The following is an 18,179-nucleotide window of genomic DNA, read 5'->3' on the forward strand; positions in this document are numbered from 1 at the left end:
TGAGTTATCTCGGCCTGTTCGAAGGTCTGTTTAAACAAGGTAACAAAGGCACCATAGTCCTGGAGTATCGGATTGTTACTGGTTACTAGTGGGGAAGCCCAGGCCAGGGCGTTTCCTATTAAATTTGATATAACAAACCCCACCTTGGTATGAGCGCTGGCGAAGGTATGAGGACGAAAGGCAAAGTAAATGGCACAAGATTCGAGAAATTCCTTGAGACGTCTTGGCGATCCATCGTATTTACCCGAGGACAAAGACATGGGAGGGAGATCGGTCTCCCTAGATTCTCGAGCCGTGATCATTTGTCTTAATGCTGCATTTTCAGCCTTGACGTTCTGTAATTCAACGTTCATTCCTTGTACAGCTTGAATCAGCTCTTGCAGCTGTTCGGGGGTAGCCATAGTTTCTTTCAGGCGTTGCAATCTGTCAGAATCAAACTCCAGATCTCCCTCTTCTTCTTCTAACTCCAACCCTCCGTCCACCTCCTCACCTGTGGCGATGGATCCCCTGGGCGGTTCCAATCTTTTCTTCCACCAAGCAGTTTTTTTTGATGGAGGATAGGGCCTACCCCGGGAGGAAGCCACCCTGACCTACAACAAGGTCTAGAAGTGGCTTCTCTGCCGGAGCAAGCTATATGGGGGAAAAAGCCTGATGGCATAAAAAACCCCCGGCGAAGTTGTGCTGAGTGGATCCCAGAAGATATGGAAGGCAGAAGTATAGTGAAACTCCAGAATTGTAAGTCCGACGAGAATGGACGGGAAAGAAATCTTCACGGAGAAAAGGGGCGGAGCCCAGGACAGAAAACGGGAACCAAAGAGAGACAAGGTAAGACAACGAGAACAAAACAATGGGAGGTACGGGAAAACAGATGCACCGGCTAGGAGAGCCGTCAACAGCGCTATAAACAGAAAGATGGGAGAGAGAGAACAGAGAAAACTAGCGTCTCACCCGGAGCCTGACGCGAGAGGGTTGCAACGCGTAGGCTTCCGGGTGTGACGGAAAGAAATAGGCATGCCGAAGCAAGCGCTGCGGAACAACTAGACCGCTAAACATAGTGCGTGGTATAACGTGAAGGGGTGACTAATGGCGGCCCAGTCTCCACCGCGACCATATCCCCCAACATTGGCGGCGCATGACAGGGGTGCCAGGGCAAGGAGAACAGGACTGGGGTCAGTATGGGACAGCCAGCAGGGCAGCCTAGCCGCTGCACTCTGCAGGACTAGGCACCACTAGGAGAGTCCAGCAGCACGAGGGACCAGGGGCCCCCAGAAGGGACGCGCAAGCAGCTAAAGCACCCAGACTGCCAGCAGCGCGACGGACGGGGGGCGGCACCAGAATGGGCGCGCAAGAAGGGAGGGGGGGAGGGGCTTCCACAATGCGGTGAAAAGGTGGCGGTAACTCTCTTACAATAACTTTCTTTTGTCGTTAACAGAATTACTGCCACGTTTAGAATTCCGAGGTTAGAGGGAAAAGGTCGCTCGAGGAAGCGAGAGGGTTAAAACAAGACAGAGTTGAATACTGCAGCCACCAAAGTTGTGTAGGGTGGGCACAAGCAGGGACACCAGGTGTTAGGGAGAATTCTCAAAATGTGCCAATTCCTCCCACCTTAGAGACCCCCACTCTTTTGCTAAACTTTGGGACGTGGAACTTTTTAATTCTGTTTGTTTTCTGTGTTTATTTCTTTTAGTGATGGAGTTTTACACAACTCCATAGGCATCATCTTTTCATGTGTGTCACACAGCACCCTCAGCACAGTGGCACAGGGAAACCTTTTCAGGCTGTCCCAAGATTTAAATACCTTTTCTGGGATAAACCACTGTTTCCCAGAGAATGTAAGGTTAAATTGACTTTACTAGTCTTTTTAAATTCCTAGACCCAGCACACACACTATCTTACAATGGAGTGCTGGAGGGGTTACCTAGTATCCCCTGTGTCTAGAAACTCCTGTAGCAGTCAAATGCTACCCTTTCCTATCGAAATGGCTGGTGGCAGTGGTTTTACAACAAACTACCATGATTTATCCCGACTGCGAACACCGGTAGCGTTAAATCACGGGAGCCATGTTTTTCAAGATGGCTTTTGAGCCCCCTTTGTTTAAACAGGTCCGGTCTTCTTTTTTCGCCATTTCTCTTTGGAAAGGTCCTTCTAGAGCAGTGGTATTCAAACTGTGGGTCGCGACCCCCTAGGGGTCCGCGGGTGCATCCCAGGGGGGCCCTGAGAGCTCAGCATGAAAAAAGATGTTTTTTTTTTTTTTTTTTTTTTAGATTGGAAGAAATGGGCAGGGGTGGCCCACATGGGCGGGCTGAAGCATGAAACTGTCTCAGGCAACAATGAAAAAGTGGCCCACAGTTGTAAATGGATATTCATTCCTTTAGTCACAGACTGGGCCTCATTACTACTATGGCGGACCAGTAACAACGGTGCTGGTAAGCTACCGGCACCGTTGCTACCGTTCCGCCATAGTAAGAGTTGTGCTCGTGGGTGCTTGACAGCCCCCGCCAGGTCTGACCTCAGCTCGTCGGATGCACCAGCACCGTTATTAACGGTGCCGGTGCATCCGAGCTCCCCCTTCCCATTTGAGCCATATGGGGCTCAAATGGGAATGGGGATCTACCGGCACCTTCGAAAGGGCAATTATCATGTCCGCCTAACTCGGCATGACCTAGTAATTGCCCATTCGCGGGTGCCAGACCCGGATGCAACTCCAGTGGCAGCCGTGCCGGTTTTACCGGCACAGCTACCGCCAGAGTAGTTATGAAGCCCACTGTTTCAATAGTACCCAAAGGGGTGCTTTGTGTTAAAATGTAAGTAAATTGTGATACATTCAGCAACAATGGTCAACATTACTAACTGCATAGTGGCCCCTCACCCATTATGGAGGAGCTAAGGAGCCAGCCCAGTGAAACAGTGAGCACTCCCTCAGCTGCTTTATCCAGCTAATGGAGTGCTCCTGGGCTGGCTGAACTGTCAAAGGGAAACACTGTTTCCCTTTGACAGTTCAGTTTAGTTCCCCAGCCGCACATGCTCACTGAGCCATGCAAGTGCTGGGGCGTTTTGCTTCGCCAGCATTGCATAGCTCATTGGAAATGCTGGCTGGGGCACTGCATGTCTGTATGTCCGAGGGGGAGCTCCTGCGCCTCCTCGCACATACGGACAGAGCAGCTGGAGCAGCACCCACACACAGGCCAATGCAGAAGGTACGTTTATGTTCATTGTTTTTATTTAAACATGTGTATGGATGCGTTATGAATGAGTGTATGGTGATGGATGCTCATGTGAATGATAGAGTGATTGCTGTATGAATGTGCAGCGCCTTGCATATACACATAATCATGTTCATTGTGTTAGGACCAGTGGGGCCCAGGGGACAGGGATGGTATCTTTTTACCGGACATCTATCATTCAAAACCCTCTGCCTTGTCCACAAGGCTTTCTGGGGCCTCGGTCCAAAATACCTTCAGCTATTCCTCCGCAAATACCTCCCCTCTCGAGCTCTTCACTCCTCTACCTCCAACTCCCTCAGGGTCAGTCGTTTATCAAAGAAACGAGCTGGGGGTAGATCTCCGTCTTCGGCTGGGGCCTCCCTCTGGAACAGCGCCCTGCCACTCTAAAACTTGAGGAGAACCATCTTTCTTCCTGCACTTATCAGACCTACCCTGTCTGCTGCCTTAAACGTAGCACTTGCAAATTGCTGGCTGCACTACCACTGTTTGTTGCCTTTATTATTTATTTATTGTTATTTATCTGTTTCTCCTCTGCTTCGCACTTTCCACTTCTCCCCCCTTCCATGCACTTTTCCCCTCACACTTGCGCGTTCTCAATGTCACTGGGCCTAGTAAGATCGCTGTTTTATTCTCCTCTGTTCCCCTCCCTTGCCTTGTCACGCTCTGAAACACTTGTGTACGAGCGCGATAGAAATAAAATATCAATGCCTGCCCCCTGGACTCCCAGCAACAATTGCAAACTGTTTGGCTATTTACCCATTTTTTGTTAAAAGTATGCTCTACAATGCAACATTTTAACCTATTATTTAAAAAAAAATTCACAGGGGGAAACCCCCCCGAACCTCCCCTTAATGCCCCTCCACTTAAAAAAGATTCACCAGCCGCCACTGGCCCTCAGACTGTGTTGGGAACGGGATGGGGGAACCGAGGGACTATGGTGGGAGCACAATGGGCGGGAACCATGGGATAGTGATGGGAGCAGAGTGGGGAGAGCCCTGGGTGTGTGATGGGGTGGGGAGAGACCAGCGACTGGGTAGGAGTGGGATGAGGGAGCCCAGCGACTTTGATGGGAGCAGGTGACGGCGCGCAATATATACTGTCCATTTGGCATTTCTGGGGGGTCCCGACCTGCCCAAATTTTGCTCAGGGGGGCCCTGGCCAAAAAAGTTTGAAGACCACTGTTCTAGAGTTTGTCTCCGTGTGCCAAATCAGGTTTGGTCCCTTTGTTCCTACACCTTTGGCAGGCTTCAGGACTGAAGACCGCCTCTGGCGCCTGAGTGTCTGGGGTGGGCAGGAAGTGAGGAGGTGCCCGAAACTCCCTGTGCTTACTCTCCTAGGAGATCCAAATGCACTCTGGCGTGATTGGCTGGTTGACTGTCCTGCAAGGACAGCCACCCTGCTGGGTGAGTGAAAGCTACGCTGGAATGAATAGGAGGAAACTGGATAAAAGGCAAGTCTCTTGGCTTGGAAGGCAAAGTCGACCACTGGAACGAAAGGTACAGGCCAGGTAGGCAGAGTGTAAAGGACTGTGTACTGATTCACTTCTCTATAGTCCAGTGCCAGGCAGGCGGACACAGAGCTATAGTCTAGTGCCACACCCGTGGCCGCCCAGGCAGGTGGACCCAGGGCTGTAGTCCGGTGCCACACCCGTGCCCGCCCAGGCAGGCGGACACAGAGCGCTCTCCCCGGTCTCACGGACGGGAACCACCACAGTGACAGCACACCCCGAGAGTCCCCAGGCAGTGGCGCCCCGCTGTCCTGAGCAGGCATGGCACCCCATCCTTTCATGGGCCCACGCTGCTTTATCCCTGGCTTGTGGGCAATGAGGCATTGCCAACTGAATGTAGAGCTATTTGCAATTGGCGAGGTTGGGGCGCTTCTGACTGGAGTGGCTGCCTGTGTAGGAATAGAGGGTTTCCCCCCAAGTTTGCACCTCCCGAGGGCTCCCAAGGATGGGCCTTTTGCCAGACACAGGACTGACTCTGTCCCACAGGACTATGGCCAGCTAAGGGGCACCCCCTTGCCCCTACTGGCTGCCCGCACAGGACATGTCTTCCCTGAAACAGGTCAAAGAATTCAGGGGTGGAATTTCTTGTTGCCCCCCTTGCCTTCACCTGCTGCGTGCGTGACCTTTGATAATAGCCCATGCGAAAGCTGCCCACGTGTGCACCAGGTGCCCAGTAACCACCCGCATCTGTTTCTTCAGAGCCAACGCTGCGGCTCTTTTCCTCTTTACCTGCTGTGAGTTCCTGTGACGGATGCAGCCCTTTGGCGTGTTTTATGGTTTTCATCATACCTGGCTCCAGGAGGCTCAGGGGGAGGGTGAAGAGAGGGTGTTATTCATATCTTCCCTCAGCACTAACTATCCCTCTCCTTCTCCTGCCCTCCTTGGGGCACAGGTTACTGGCCCCCACTTTCCAGCTTGCAGGGTCCCCCCTCTGCAGCGCTGGCAGTCCAGGCTTCAGGGGGACACTGCCTGGAAGTCCAGGCTTCAGGGGGACACTGCCTTGCAGTTCAGGCTGCAGGGAGGACATGGCATGGAATTTCAGGCTGCAGGGGGACTGTGCCTGGCAGTTCAGGCTGTAGGGGGACTCTGCCTGGTAGTTCAGGCTGCAGGGGGCCTCTGCCTGGTAGCAGGGGGAATTACTGGCAGTTCAGGCTGGATGGCCCCCATTGGTGGCACTGATTCACTAGTGGGGGGTGTTACCATTTTATAACACGGCACACTCCAGCCAGGGACTCCTCCCCCGACAATGAATGTGGGGCACAATAAAACACTTTCTATCTTTAATCTACTACAGATTCTTTCCGAGTGCCTCCAACCCGTCTCGCACCCAACCTCCACAAACACCCTGTGTCACAATGGGCCAGGAACCAGACTGCTGGGTATCAATAAGATATGGATTAATTCATGGTTTAATAAAAAAAGAAAAATCAAACAATTTTACAACAGCGGCCAATGTTGTAGCAACACAAATGCAATGATTCCTACCGAACAATTAGTTCAGAAATCCTATCACAGTTTACTCAGATCTTTAATGGCAAAACAGGAAAAAGAACCGTTTTTAATGCGATGAAAAGAGAACGTCTTTGACGAGATCGGAGTACCAAAAACACCAGTATGACCCGGAAGTAGCACGAAGAAAGAGAGAATTAAGGAAATCAATACGGAAAAATTGTGCCCTACACTCAGTGGATACGGAAATGCAGCTAAAAAAGGTGAAAAACCAATATAATAACTGGTATAAACAGCGCAGAGCAGTATTTGAACAAAGAGACGCAGAGTCAATGCTGAAGGCGCTAAATCGAAAGAACACTAGAGGCTTTTGGGACATTATTAACGACACACAGAACTCCGACAAGGCTTTGCTATCAAGCATGGTGCACGAAAAGGAGTATGTAAATCACTACACAATGTTACTCAAAAGGAGAAAAATCTCTGATCCATCAAATGTAGATCCTAGACAGCCGTGGGAAATTGACATGGAGAGAGAAGACATCCGAGCGACCATCAGGAGATGCAATGCCTCCCGTGCAGCGGGACCGGATGGCCTGTCAAATGCAGACCTAAAAGAAAACATCGAAGAATGGTCAAATTTCTGTCACACGCTTTTCAACACAATAAAAAAGGAAGGGAAAATCCCTGAGACATGGAAATCTGGGATTATCGTTACGATCTACAAGAAGGGCATCCGTTCAGATCCGACAAACTACCGCCCAATAGCCCTACTCGATGTAGTGGGGAAAGTGTTTGCATCGATGCTGTTAGCTCAACTGACCACGTGGATCCACCAAAATAAAGTATATGATGAAAGCCAGTTGGGCTTTGTTAAAGGTGTAGTCTGCAGTGTAAATCTGCTGATATTGAACCTGCTAAAAATCGACGCCATCAGTTCAGGACGACAAATATATCTGGCGTTTATTGACATGGCGAATGCCTTCGACGGAGTAGATAGAGAAACTTTATGGAAAAACTCAAAGAAAGAGGATGCAATGCAAGCCTCATCCATGCTATTAAAGATCTATACTCCGACACCTACATACAGGTGAGACTAGATCGTGAAGGAAGTCTAACCAATCCCATACCAACGGAGAGGGGTGTGAAGCAAGGGTGCCCGTTAGGAGCTACCTTGTTTAACTTCTATATATCTGAAGTTGGAACATCATTGACATCCGTTGAGTCATTCCCGCCGCTCATAAATGGAGTGCCAATAAATCATATCCTGTATGCGGACGACATGGTAATCCTAGACCAGACCCCCATTGGGCTCCAAAGAAAACTCACAGCATTAAGAACTTTCGCCGAAGATTTGGGTCTTGAGATCAATGTGGCCAAATCAGAGATTTTAGTATTGGAAAATCAAAGAGGAAGAACGGCAAGTAAAAAAAAAACAACTTGGTCAATAGGATCAAATAAACTAAACAAGGTGCCGCACACAAGATATTTAGGAACCATGATTAATTCCAGCATAAATGACACCCCAATGACAAAAGACTCAGAAAAAGCTGCACACTATTAACAGCACTATCTTACAGCAAAAATATGGCAAATTTTCTTACGAACCGGTAAGAAAACTTTACCAAAGTAAAGTAAGCCCAATTCTCACCTATGGTGCTGAGAACATGTTTGGGTGTGATCACAAAATATGGGCCCGTTGTGAAAGCATCTTTTGGAAAAGGATTCTACAGATCCCATTAAGCACACCTACAGCATGTGTACTGTTGGAGGTAGGAATCTCTACTCTTAACGCGAGAATCACCTGGAACAAACTGGCTCTGTTCAGGAAGACACACAAAGAGGCAAATGTACCCTCTGTTAAATTCTTGACAGAAGACAAAGGACAAGGAAAATCAGCATTGTGTGAGTGGAAGCGTCAGTGCAAAGAGATTCTAGCACAATTGGGTTCAGACGAAGATACTTTATGGCAGAATCCATATCTAGTAAAATGAAAACTATTAGACTGGGACTGGATCGAAATCAATGAAAAAAGATCTTCTCAGAAATGTATGCTAAACACTCCACCTGAACCCAAAAGACACAACACACTCGCAAAATATTTAACGCTATCACCGTGTAAACGATAACGAAAACTGTGCCTAAAATTTCGCCTAAACATCTATGAAACCAAAGAGATCTTAATCCATCGAAGGAAGATTTCGGCTGGAAACTCTAAATGTAGGTTATGTACAGAGGAAGACGAACATTTAAAACATCTGGTCCTGCGCTGCTCCGAACTTAAAGTTCAGCGAGAAAACTGCTTAAGGAAGGAGAGGAGTCGAGTCCTGTCGTATAGCCCACAAGAATGGTGGATACATCTTCACATTGGCCAAAGTAAATCCCTGCTGATCGCAATGATGAGATTCCTTGATCAAATGCAAATTCGGCTGGAGGCGACATCTCCATATTGTGAGGATAAGATAACCGCAAACGATTGACTTGGCAAACAGTGAAGTCATTTAACAAGAAGGCCACTTATTATATATACATAGATCTGAAGACGGAAGGTTCAAAGAGTGCAGAAATAAACGGGTATTAGATGAATTTCCCGAATGGAGATATGCCAAGGTCCATTTGTGCTAAGCTAAGAGAAAGTTTGTCGTCTAGTTGTACTTCCTATTTTGTTTTTGTACTCTATTTTATGTATACTAAAAAAGTTTTTTTTTTAAATAAGTTAAAGTTTTCAAAAAGTTTTCAAACAGTTTGTAAAAACTGAATAAAATAAAACAATGCGATGATAGCACCAACGTTTAGCACTCCCTCCTGCAACACTCACCCCCAAACATCTGCTAACTTATTTCCTTTGGATGGAAGGCAGTGGCAAGGAGTAAGGATAGAAACAGAAAATGAGATCTGGAATAAAGCCCACCACCCCAAGATGGGAAGTCAGAAAAGAAAGTGAAAACCCATTTTTGGAGCAAAACGGCAGAATCAGATTGTGATTATTACTCGCACGGCTACTCACAATTGCTAGGGGACAGATTGAAAGGAAATTCGTGTTGCTACACTTGATGAGATAGGGAAGTTTATAGGATGCTAATCAGCACACCAAAGCAATGTGAAAAGAAAATGAACAATCGATTTTTCTGAGAAAGCAAATGCAAAAAGGGAAAATACAAGACAAGAAGGAAATTCGGTTTACACAGGACTTGCAATGACAGGCAGCTAAGGAAAGGGTATAGTTCCGAATCGGAAAATCGGTTTACAAGAACAGAGGCACATAACAGGTAACATTCTAGCAAAAGAGGTTGCTCTCAAAGGCACTACAAATTGGTTTTTTAACAGGACAGATGCAACTTAGGTGTTTGTGGGGTAATGCACACAATACACGGGTACATTTGGTTTTCAGTGCACAGAGACAAATTATTTAGAGGCAATACTTTAATGACTAGAGTAATTAATAAAAACACTCAACAAGATTGTTGATTGTGAATGGCAACAATTTTTAAGTGAATTTCAATGGAAGAATTAATTGATTTATTTAAAAATGATACTAAGGACTTAGACAGACAACTGATAGATTTATCAAAGGAATATGCTATGCTAATACAGATTCTTCTATGGAAAGGTGAATGAATTATACTGGTGGTTTGGGACTTTCAATGGGATTTTCAAAAAGATTTCGATGCGATTTTCAAAGGGGTTATCTGCTACTTACAAAGTAAGACTTGGTTTGGGATTCTGGAAAGCCAGCTGGATCTCAGGAGACTCTGGACAGCTATAGCAAGGGATCTGGTCACTTCACTCTCCTGGATGGGATTCTGAACAGCCAGCTGGATCTCAGGGCACTCTGGACAGCTAGGCAAGGGGTCTGGTCTCTGCACTCTCCTTGGGATGGTTCGGCTGCCTCCTCTCGGTCCTCCTTCTCCTGTCTCCCTGGATTTTTGTGTGGGTCTCCCCCTCTGTCTAGTACAGTCCCCCTCATATAGCCCAAATGACATCATTCACTTTACAATCTAGGGGGAGTACTCTAGAATTACTCCTACCCTGGGATAGGACAGACTACCATTCCTCTCTCCGTAACCTGGCATCATTGGTTCAAGGGGGGGGAGCACCATTGGTCTGTTTGGCATTTATTACAGTTCTTTGTTTCTCAGTTCAACTTTTTTTTTATCAAAACTGAGTTATGCCTTATGACTTCATATTTATACTAGCCACCACCATAAGAAAGAGATATGCGGTTTCAGTTAGTCATAGGGAATTAGGTAAGCCGATCGCCAACTCCATGCGAGGTAGCATGGCCCTTTGGTGCATTTTTGTCCTTTTCATAAAATATATAAGAGTTATAACTCTGCAAATGATTAAGCATGTTCATAATCTCATTTTCCGTCTTTCCATCAAATCTCATGCTTGTCACATTTTTAAATCAGCTAGAAACTAGACTTAACTGGCCATTTCAGTCCACAAAGTCCAAGGAACATGCACTTAGGGGGTCATTACTAGGTAGGAGGTAACCATGCTGCTATTAGGAGCATGGCTACCCCCTTACCGGGTACCAGGTCCGGGTTCCTTGAATGAGGAATTACCGGGCCATTCCGACCTTGGAGGGCCCGGTAATTCCTCATTCAAGGATTCCGGACCCGGTACATCCCCATCCCATTCAAGCCCCCATAGGGATCAATGGGAATGGGGAGCATGCTAACAATGGGCCTGTTAATAACGGGCCTTTTGTTAGCATGCTGGTCTGCTCGCGGGACCCGCTAAGGCTGCCTGGTAAAACCAGGCGTCCTTAGCTGGTCCAGCGAGCAGAACTTCTAATGAGGCGGTAAGGGATTGACGGCTCCGGCACCTTTACCTGGGCCATTAACCCCTTACCACCAAGGTCGTAATTACCTCCTTAGTATCTAAAAAACCGCCTGGAAATCACATGGAAAAATATCAGAAAATGAAATTACTTCTTATTCTGAGTGCTGCGAAAAATGCCTAAAATGAATCAATCCCTTAATGTCAATTTGGAGGATCTGTCATATATGGGAGGGCAGTGCTTCATCCCCCACAGCCAGGTGACCAGAGATTTTTATTACACCCTTTGAAGTTTGTCAGTTTGTCCTTGGTAGTGGATGCAGGAGGAACTCACACTTCGTGGGCAAGCTCTAGCCACACCTGCTTTCTTTGTTCTCCCTGCTAGTACTGCCTTAAAGTCTGGCAGAGTGGGAAATTATGACGCCCTCAGTCTCATCACATGTCATTGTGGAATAGTTCACTTGTAGGTGCGACTTCCAATGGCAAGCAAGGCTTTCAATTGAGAAGTTTACTGCCTGAGCTCAAACTGGCTTTTCCAGTATTCTGAGCCTGTTCCAAGGTGATTGAAGTCTTGTGGGGGAAAACATAATGTACATAGCTTTAGTCAACACCCCACCCACAACATATTTCACTGACATTTCTGTGCGCGCAAAGCTATCCTTTCACAGTGGCTTTTAGAAGTCATTTTTCTTTATTTCACACTTGTACAAACCGTTTTTCATCTAACGTTTGAAATGCTGTTCTGTAGGTCTTGGGATTCTTTACTTTGTCCTTTTTGAGTGAGTTTGCATTTGCTGTTGGTCCATTGACACGGAGGGGTAGGCCCCCCTGCACAGGGTTCTTTGATTTGACCCTGAAGAAAAGAAAAAGCCAAGCCGTTATTTTCATTTGCGGTGTTTTAGAGCGCTGCTTTCACATGAAAGGGAAAACAAAAGCTGTGTCGGGTTGCAATGTTGAAATCCTTGCCCCTCATGTGAATTAACAGTAAGACAAGGCCTTTTTTGGATGTAGTGCATAACTTCTTGTTATTCAGATGAAAGACAAGCAAACACAGAGCCATTCTTGGTGAAATGTTCAAATGCTTGCCACACATGTGCCATGGAAAGCAAAGCACAGCCGTTTTTGGTGGCAATGTTTAATGCAGCTTTTCAGGTGACAGGGATTTCTGTTTAGGGCCTGTACATTTTTTTATTTCCATTTATAAAGAGCACCAACTGCCCTCGGGCATCGAGGCGCTGTTACAGAATATTCACTTGGCAGCAGGTTGAACATGCACCCCACAGGGGTCTCCTCCTCCATTGGCATGGACGCAGAGAAAAAACAGTGCAGTGGAAAGTTGCCCAGAGCACTGCCAGTGGTTACAATTAATTTGAAAGCTGCCACATGTTCTGGAAATAGTGGCTTTGCTGCTGCCACCTGTTGTTGAGTTGTTGAGGAGCGAGGCTGTGCTGTTGTTCCCTGTTCGGATGGGGGCAAAGAATTGTGATTTCGCTGCTGCAGCCTGTCCTGCTAAGTGAAACCTGTATGATGTAATCATCCTCTTTCACTGAGCTATGCAGAGGGCTGTGATGGGGGCTGCAGCGTGTTCTGCTAAGTGAAGCCTGTATGATGTAATAAACCCCTTTCATTGAGCTATGCAGAGGGCTGTGATGGGGGCTGCCAGTTCTGGTGATCTGTTCAGGGAAGATGGCTGTACTCACCTTCCATGATCTTGAGATGTGGACAGGGAGTGTGCTTGTGCTTTGGTGATCTATGTTGTTATATGAAGGCTGTGTGTTTCTTTTCAGCATCCCCCTTTCATTGAGCTCTAAAGAGCGCTCTGATTGGCTGCTGTGATTATGCTGCTGGCCTTGCATAGAGCTGTGAAGTGGGTTATGCTTGTGCTTATGCCCGAGTGGTGAGCTGTGATTATGCTGCTGACCTTGCATAGAACCATGAAGAGTGTTATGCTTGTTTTCATGCCACAGTGGTGAGCTGTGATTATGCTGCTGACCTTGCATAGAGCCGTGAAGAGGGTTATGCTTGTGCTCCTGCCACAGTGGTGAGCTGTGATTATGCTGCTGGCCTTTTATAGAGCCATGAAGAAGGTTATGCTTGTGCTCACGCCCCAGTGCTGAGCTGTGATTATGCTGCTGACCTTGCATAGAGCTGTGAAGTGGTTATGCGTCTGCTCCTGTCCCAGTGCTGAGCTGTGATTATACTGCTGGACTTGCATAGAGCTGTGAAGTGGTTATGCTTGTGCTCATACCCCAGTGCTGAGCTGTGATTATGCTGCTGGCCTTGCATAGAGCTGTAAAGAGTGCTATGCTTGTGAGTATGCCACAGTGGTGAGTTGTGATTATGCTGCTGGCCTTGCATAGAGCTGTCGAGTGGTTATGCGTGTGTTCCTGTCCCAGTGCTGAGCTGTGATTATGCTGCTGGCCTTGCATAGAGCCGTGAGGAGAGTTATGCTTGTGCTCATGCCCCAGTGCTGAGCTGTGATTATGCTGCTGGCCTTGCATAGAGCTGTGAAGAGTGTTATGCTTGTGCTCCAGCCCCAGTGCTGAGCTGTGATTATGCTGCTGGACTTGCATAGAGCTGTAAAGAGTGCTATGCTTGTGAGTATGCCACAGTGGTGAGTTGTGATTATGCTGATGGCCTTGCATAGAGCTGTCGAGTGGTTATGCGTGTGCTCATGCCCAAGTGCTGAGCTGTGATTATGCTGCTGGCCTTGCATAGAGCTGTCGAGTGGTTATGCGTGTGCTCATGCCCCAGTGCTGAGCTTGATTATGCTGCTGGCCTTGCATAGAGCTGTGAAGAGGTTATGCGTCGGCTCCTGTACCAGTGCTGAGCTGTGATTATGCTGCTGGCCTTGCATAGAGCTGTGAAGAGTGTTATGCTTGTTCTCATTCCACAGTGGTGAGCTGTGATTATGCTGCTGGCCTTGCATAGAGCTGTGAAGAGGGTTATGCTTGTGCTCATGCCCGAGTGGTGAGCTGTGATTATGCTGCTGACCTTGCATAGAGCCACGAAGAGTGTTATGCTTCTGCTCATGCCACAATGGTGAGCTGTGATTATGCTGCTGGCCTTGCATAGAGCTGTGAAGAGTGTTATGCTTGTGCTCCAGCCCCAGTGCTGTGCTGTGATTATGCTGCTGGAATTGCATATAGCTGTGAAGTGGTTATGCTTGTGCTCATGCCCCAGCGCTGAGCTGTGATTATGCTGCTGGACTTGCATAGAGCTGTGAAGTGGTTGTGCTTGTGCTCATGCCCTAGTGCTGAGCTGTGATTATGCTGCTGGCCTTGCATAGAGCTGTCGAGTGGTTATGCGTGTGTTCCTGTCCCAGTGCTGAGCTGTGATTATGCTGCTGGCCTTGCATAGAGCTGTGAAGTGGTTATGGGTCTGCTCCTGTACCAGTGCTGAGCTAGCTGTGATTATGCTGCTGGCCTTGCATAAAGCTGTGAAGAGTGTTATGCTTGTTCTCATGCCACAGTGGTGAACTGTGATTATGCTGCTGGCCTTGCATAGAGCTGTGAAGAGTGTTATGCTTGCGCTCACGCCCCAATGCTGAGCTGTGATTATGCTGCTGGCCTTGCATAGAGATGTGAAATAGTTTGCATGTGCTCCTGTCACAGTGCTGAGCTGTGATGATGATGCTGGCCTTGCATAGAGCTGTGAAGATGCATAAAGCTGTCAAGAGGGTGTGATTGTGCTCCTGTCCCAGTGCTGAGCTGTGATTCTGCTGTTGGCCTTGCATAGAGCTGTGAAGAGTGTTATGCTCGTCATCACACCCCAGTGCTGAGCTGTGATTATGCAGCTGGCCTTGCATTGAGCTGTGAAGAGTGTTGTTTGTGCTCATGCCCCAGTGCTGAGCTGTGATTATGTTGCAGGCCTTGCATAGAGCTGTGAAGAGTGTTATGCACGTGCTCACGCCCCAGTGCTGAGCTGTGATTATTCTGCTGGCCTTGCATAGATCTGTGAAGTGGTTATGCTTGTGCTCACGCCCCAGTTCAGGGCAGTGATTTTGCTGCTGGCTTTGCATAGAGCTGTGAAGAGTGTTATGCATGTGCTCAAGTCCCAGTGCTGAGCTGTGATTATGCTGCTGGCATTGCATACAGCTGTGGAGAGGGATATGCTTGTGCTCATGCCTCAGTGCTGAGCTGTGATTATGCTGCTGGCCTTGCATAGAGCTCTGGGGGCGGGAGGGGGTGTTGTATTGGCGTATCCTCTGCTCCTTGAAGGGAGGCGACACTGTGTTACCTTGACCTGTGCTGCAGTCACAAATACAGATGTGCTGTTGTCCCTGTGCCGAGTTGTAGTGATGGGTATAATTGTGCCACTGCCACGTGCCCTGAACTTTGGAGAGGGACTTGGTTGGCCAGGGCCAGACAGGGTTTAAAACATAGATTCCAGAAAAGAAAATGGAATGTTCTTCAAATTTCTGAAATCTGGAAAAAAATGTCTGCTTTTGCTCACAAGAGAAGGCACTGAGATAGCATTGGTGTCTGTGAGTTAGGTGGGCAAGGTGCAGGAAGAGGGGAGATGCCTGGCGCTCATGGGTAACCCATCATAAAGATAGAAAGACTTTCCTTTAACCCTTTGCAGAGATGAAGAACAGTCATAGGAATTTGGCATGTTGATCTCATGGGATAGATTGACTCTCAAGTTTGCTAACATAGCTACATTTTTGACGTGTACAAACATGGGGTGTCTGTGAAATTGTGCCATTCAGAGGGCAATGTAGCACGAGATTTGGCAACTTGGAGTCCACAAGGAAGCTGACAGTGTTTAGGACAACTAACAACGTGTTGAAGACCAATCCTCTACCAATGCAAACTTGTGGTTGTCTTGGGGCCCTGGTGGAAAGTTGACATTAATATGATATTGCCAATCAACAAAGCCACAAAATGCAGATAGTTCATTGTTTGTGGTTTTAAATAATGTGGTCAGAGGGACTGGGTGTTTTCCATTGACATTTTCACTGCGTCATTGATTTCTAAAAATGGTGGCTAGTTATTTTCTTGGGACATGGTTGAATTTATCCCAGTGCACTGGAAAGAGCACTATACCACACAGATATACCATCCGCAATGTAATGGAACGAAGGAAAGGTTTTCATCATGTTCATAAGAAGAGAATTATCTAAGGCAAGTACTGCTCCGTGGGAAGAGAATGTCAGTGTTGTGGGTTACACAACAGTATAACCAGCCCTAAAGTTAAACAGCGTATCAGACACGTTTATTCCATAAAAACAGGCAAACGCACAATCTCAACGAGAAAAAAATAATGCGTTAACATACTCCCAACAAAAAATAGGAAAATACAGACACATAGGAGCCTGCCCCTTCTTCCAGCTCCACATCTTCACAAATATGTTTGGATCATTGGTATCAGCATATCAGCGCCCCACGAAGGAGTTCTGCTAATATTTACTGCTTGATCTGAAGAGGAATTTAAAGATAAACATGCATCTTTTCATGTCTATGAATTATTAGGTGCAAAGAAGCGTGGATTACCAAAAAATATCCGTTTTAGAATTTTAGAATACGAAAATATATTTACTCACCTAAAAAGTACCCACATTGGAAGGTGGAATAACTTTTCACTTCCTAAAAAATCCTTTAATTCCCATCTTCAATAAATATGGAGTACACCCACTTGAAAATCCTATGTGCAGAGCTGTAAGTAACAGGTGTTCTGCAGATGTGGACGAGGATGTGTGTCACTGCTGGTTGAAAATGAGAAGGGGTGTATTTAGGGGTAGCTTTTGTGATAGAGTATGGGATGGAGTAACTGGAAAGGTTGTATGGGGCCATATGACGCCAAGAAATGGCCATCTAGATGACATTCTGAGAAAGCGGTGTCCTGCAGAACTAAAGACAGTACATTGGGTTTATTATGTGACCGCTCACAGTGCCAAGGTCCGTGGCGATATTGGCATCACCCGGGGTGGTTGTTGTGTACTATTAATGGGGCCCTACTGGTAGCGAACCAGTGTCTGGCACTCTCTGGAAGACACACGTGTTAATGAAGTACCTTTTCTGCGGGTGACCTTTGGTGGTGGGGGGGGCAGTGCCATCTTATGTTGCATGCTATGTGCAGGAGAGCGGCTGGTGGCTGGCTGCCTGCTCTCGTTTTTTTCGTTTTGCTTCACGTTTTCATTTTTGGTTGGGGCGGGGCTGGGGGAGGGGGTGGCTGTTGTCCCGTCACTGTAGAACGTGCACTAGGAACGTGCAGCTGCAGGAATGCACGGGTTTGAAGGCGGTTGCCATGGGTTTGTTTGCTGCTGCCAGGGGTGATGCGTGTGTTGTCCCTGATGCTGAGATAAAGGCACCAGCCCCCTCCGCCCCCACCCGAGTGTCTTCTTTGAGCGGCCAGAGCACGACAGGTCCGATCGTGCTGCTGCGGCCTAGTGCTCCCCGGATAGCGTTGTGTAGAGGTGAGGGGTAGTGATAATGGCGCCCGGCTTGCGGGGGGGGGTGGGGGGGTGTGTGTGTGTGTGTGTGTGTGTGTGTGTGTGTGTGTGTGTGTGTGTGTGTGTGTGTGTGTGTGTGTGTGTGTGTGTGTGTGTGTGTGTGTGTGTGTGTGTGTGTGTGTGTGTGTGTGTGTGTGTGTGTGTGTGTGTGTGTGTGTGTGTGTGTGTGTGTGTGTGTGTGTGTGTGTGTGTGTGTGTGTGTGTGTGTGTGTGTGTGTGTGTGTGTGTGTGTGTGTGTGTGTGTGTGTGATAATACACCCTGGATTGTGTTGTGGGGAGGTATGTGGTGGCGATAGTGGTCCCCGTGTTGCCGTGGGGATAGGTATGTGGTGTTGGCGATAGTGTCTTCTCATGTGTGCTGTAGAGGTGTGTGTGTGATGGTGTCCTCTGAGGTGTGCTGTTGTGTGTGAGTGGTGGTGTCCTGTGTGGTGTGCTGTAGAGGTGTGTGTGTGATTGTGTCCTCTGAGGTGTGCTGTAGAGGTGTGTGTGTGATGGTGTCCTCTGAGGTGTGCTGTTGTGTGTGAGTGGTGGTGTCCTGTGAGGTGTGCTGTAGAGGTGTGTGTGATGGTGTCCTTTGAGGTGTGCTGTAGAGTTGTGTGTGTGTGCTGTAGAGGTGTGTGTGTGTGTGGTGGTGTCCTGTGAGGTGTGCTGTAGAGGTGTTTGTGTGATAGTGCCCTCTGACGTGCTGTAGAGGTGTGTGTGAGTGATGGTGTCCTCTGAGGTGTGCTGTAGAGGTGTGTGTGAGTGGTGGTGTCCTGTG

General features: G+C 47.7%; 1 protein-coding gene and 1 long non-coding RNA gene across 2 annotated transcripts in view; one reads left to right on the forward strand and one right to left on the reverse strand.

Annotated features, from left to right (window-relative positions):
- The window catches only part of LOC138504585 (uncharacterized), a 119,174-nt gene that overhangs the window by 100,253 nt on the left and 742 nt on the right, over positions 1 to 18,179 (reverse strand). Inside the window, exon 2 of the long non-coding RNA XR_011279865.1 lies at positions 11,678 to 11,818. This is a non-coding gene — a long non-coding RNA (uncharacterized lncRNA). The remainder of the gene's footprint in view (positions 1 to 11,677; positions 11,819 to 18,179) is intronic.
- CKMT1A (creatine kinase, mitochondrial 1A) overlaps positions 17,175 to 18,179 on the forward strand; it is a 142,620-nt gene continuing 141,615 nt past the window's right edge. Inside the window, exon 1 of the mRNA XM_069625172.1 lies at positions 17,175 to 17,383. Within this exon, the coding sequence (XP_069481273.1) occupies positions 17,215 to 17,383 (169 nt within the window). The 5' untranslated portion in view covers positions 17,175 to 17,214. The remainder of the gene's footprint in view (positions 17,384 to 18,179) is intronic.

Source organism: Ambystoma mexicanum, chromosome 11 (genome assembly GCF_040938575.1).
Source record: "Ambystoma mexicanum isolate Mex_15411 chromosome 11, UKY_AmexF1_1, whole genome shotgun sequence".
In the NCBI taxonomy this organism is placed as follows: domain Eukaryota; kingdom Metazoa; phylum Chordata; class Amphibia; order Caudata; family Ambystomatidae; genus Ambystoma; species Ambystoma mexicanum.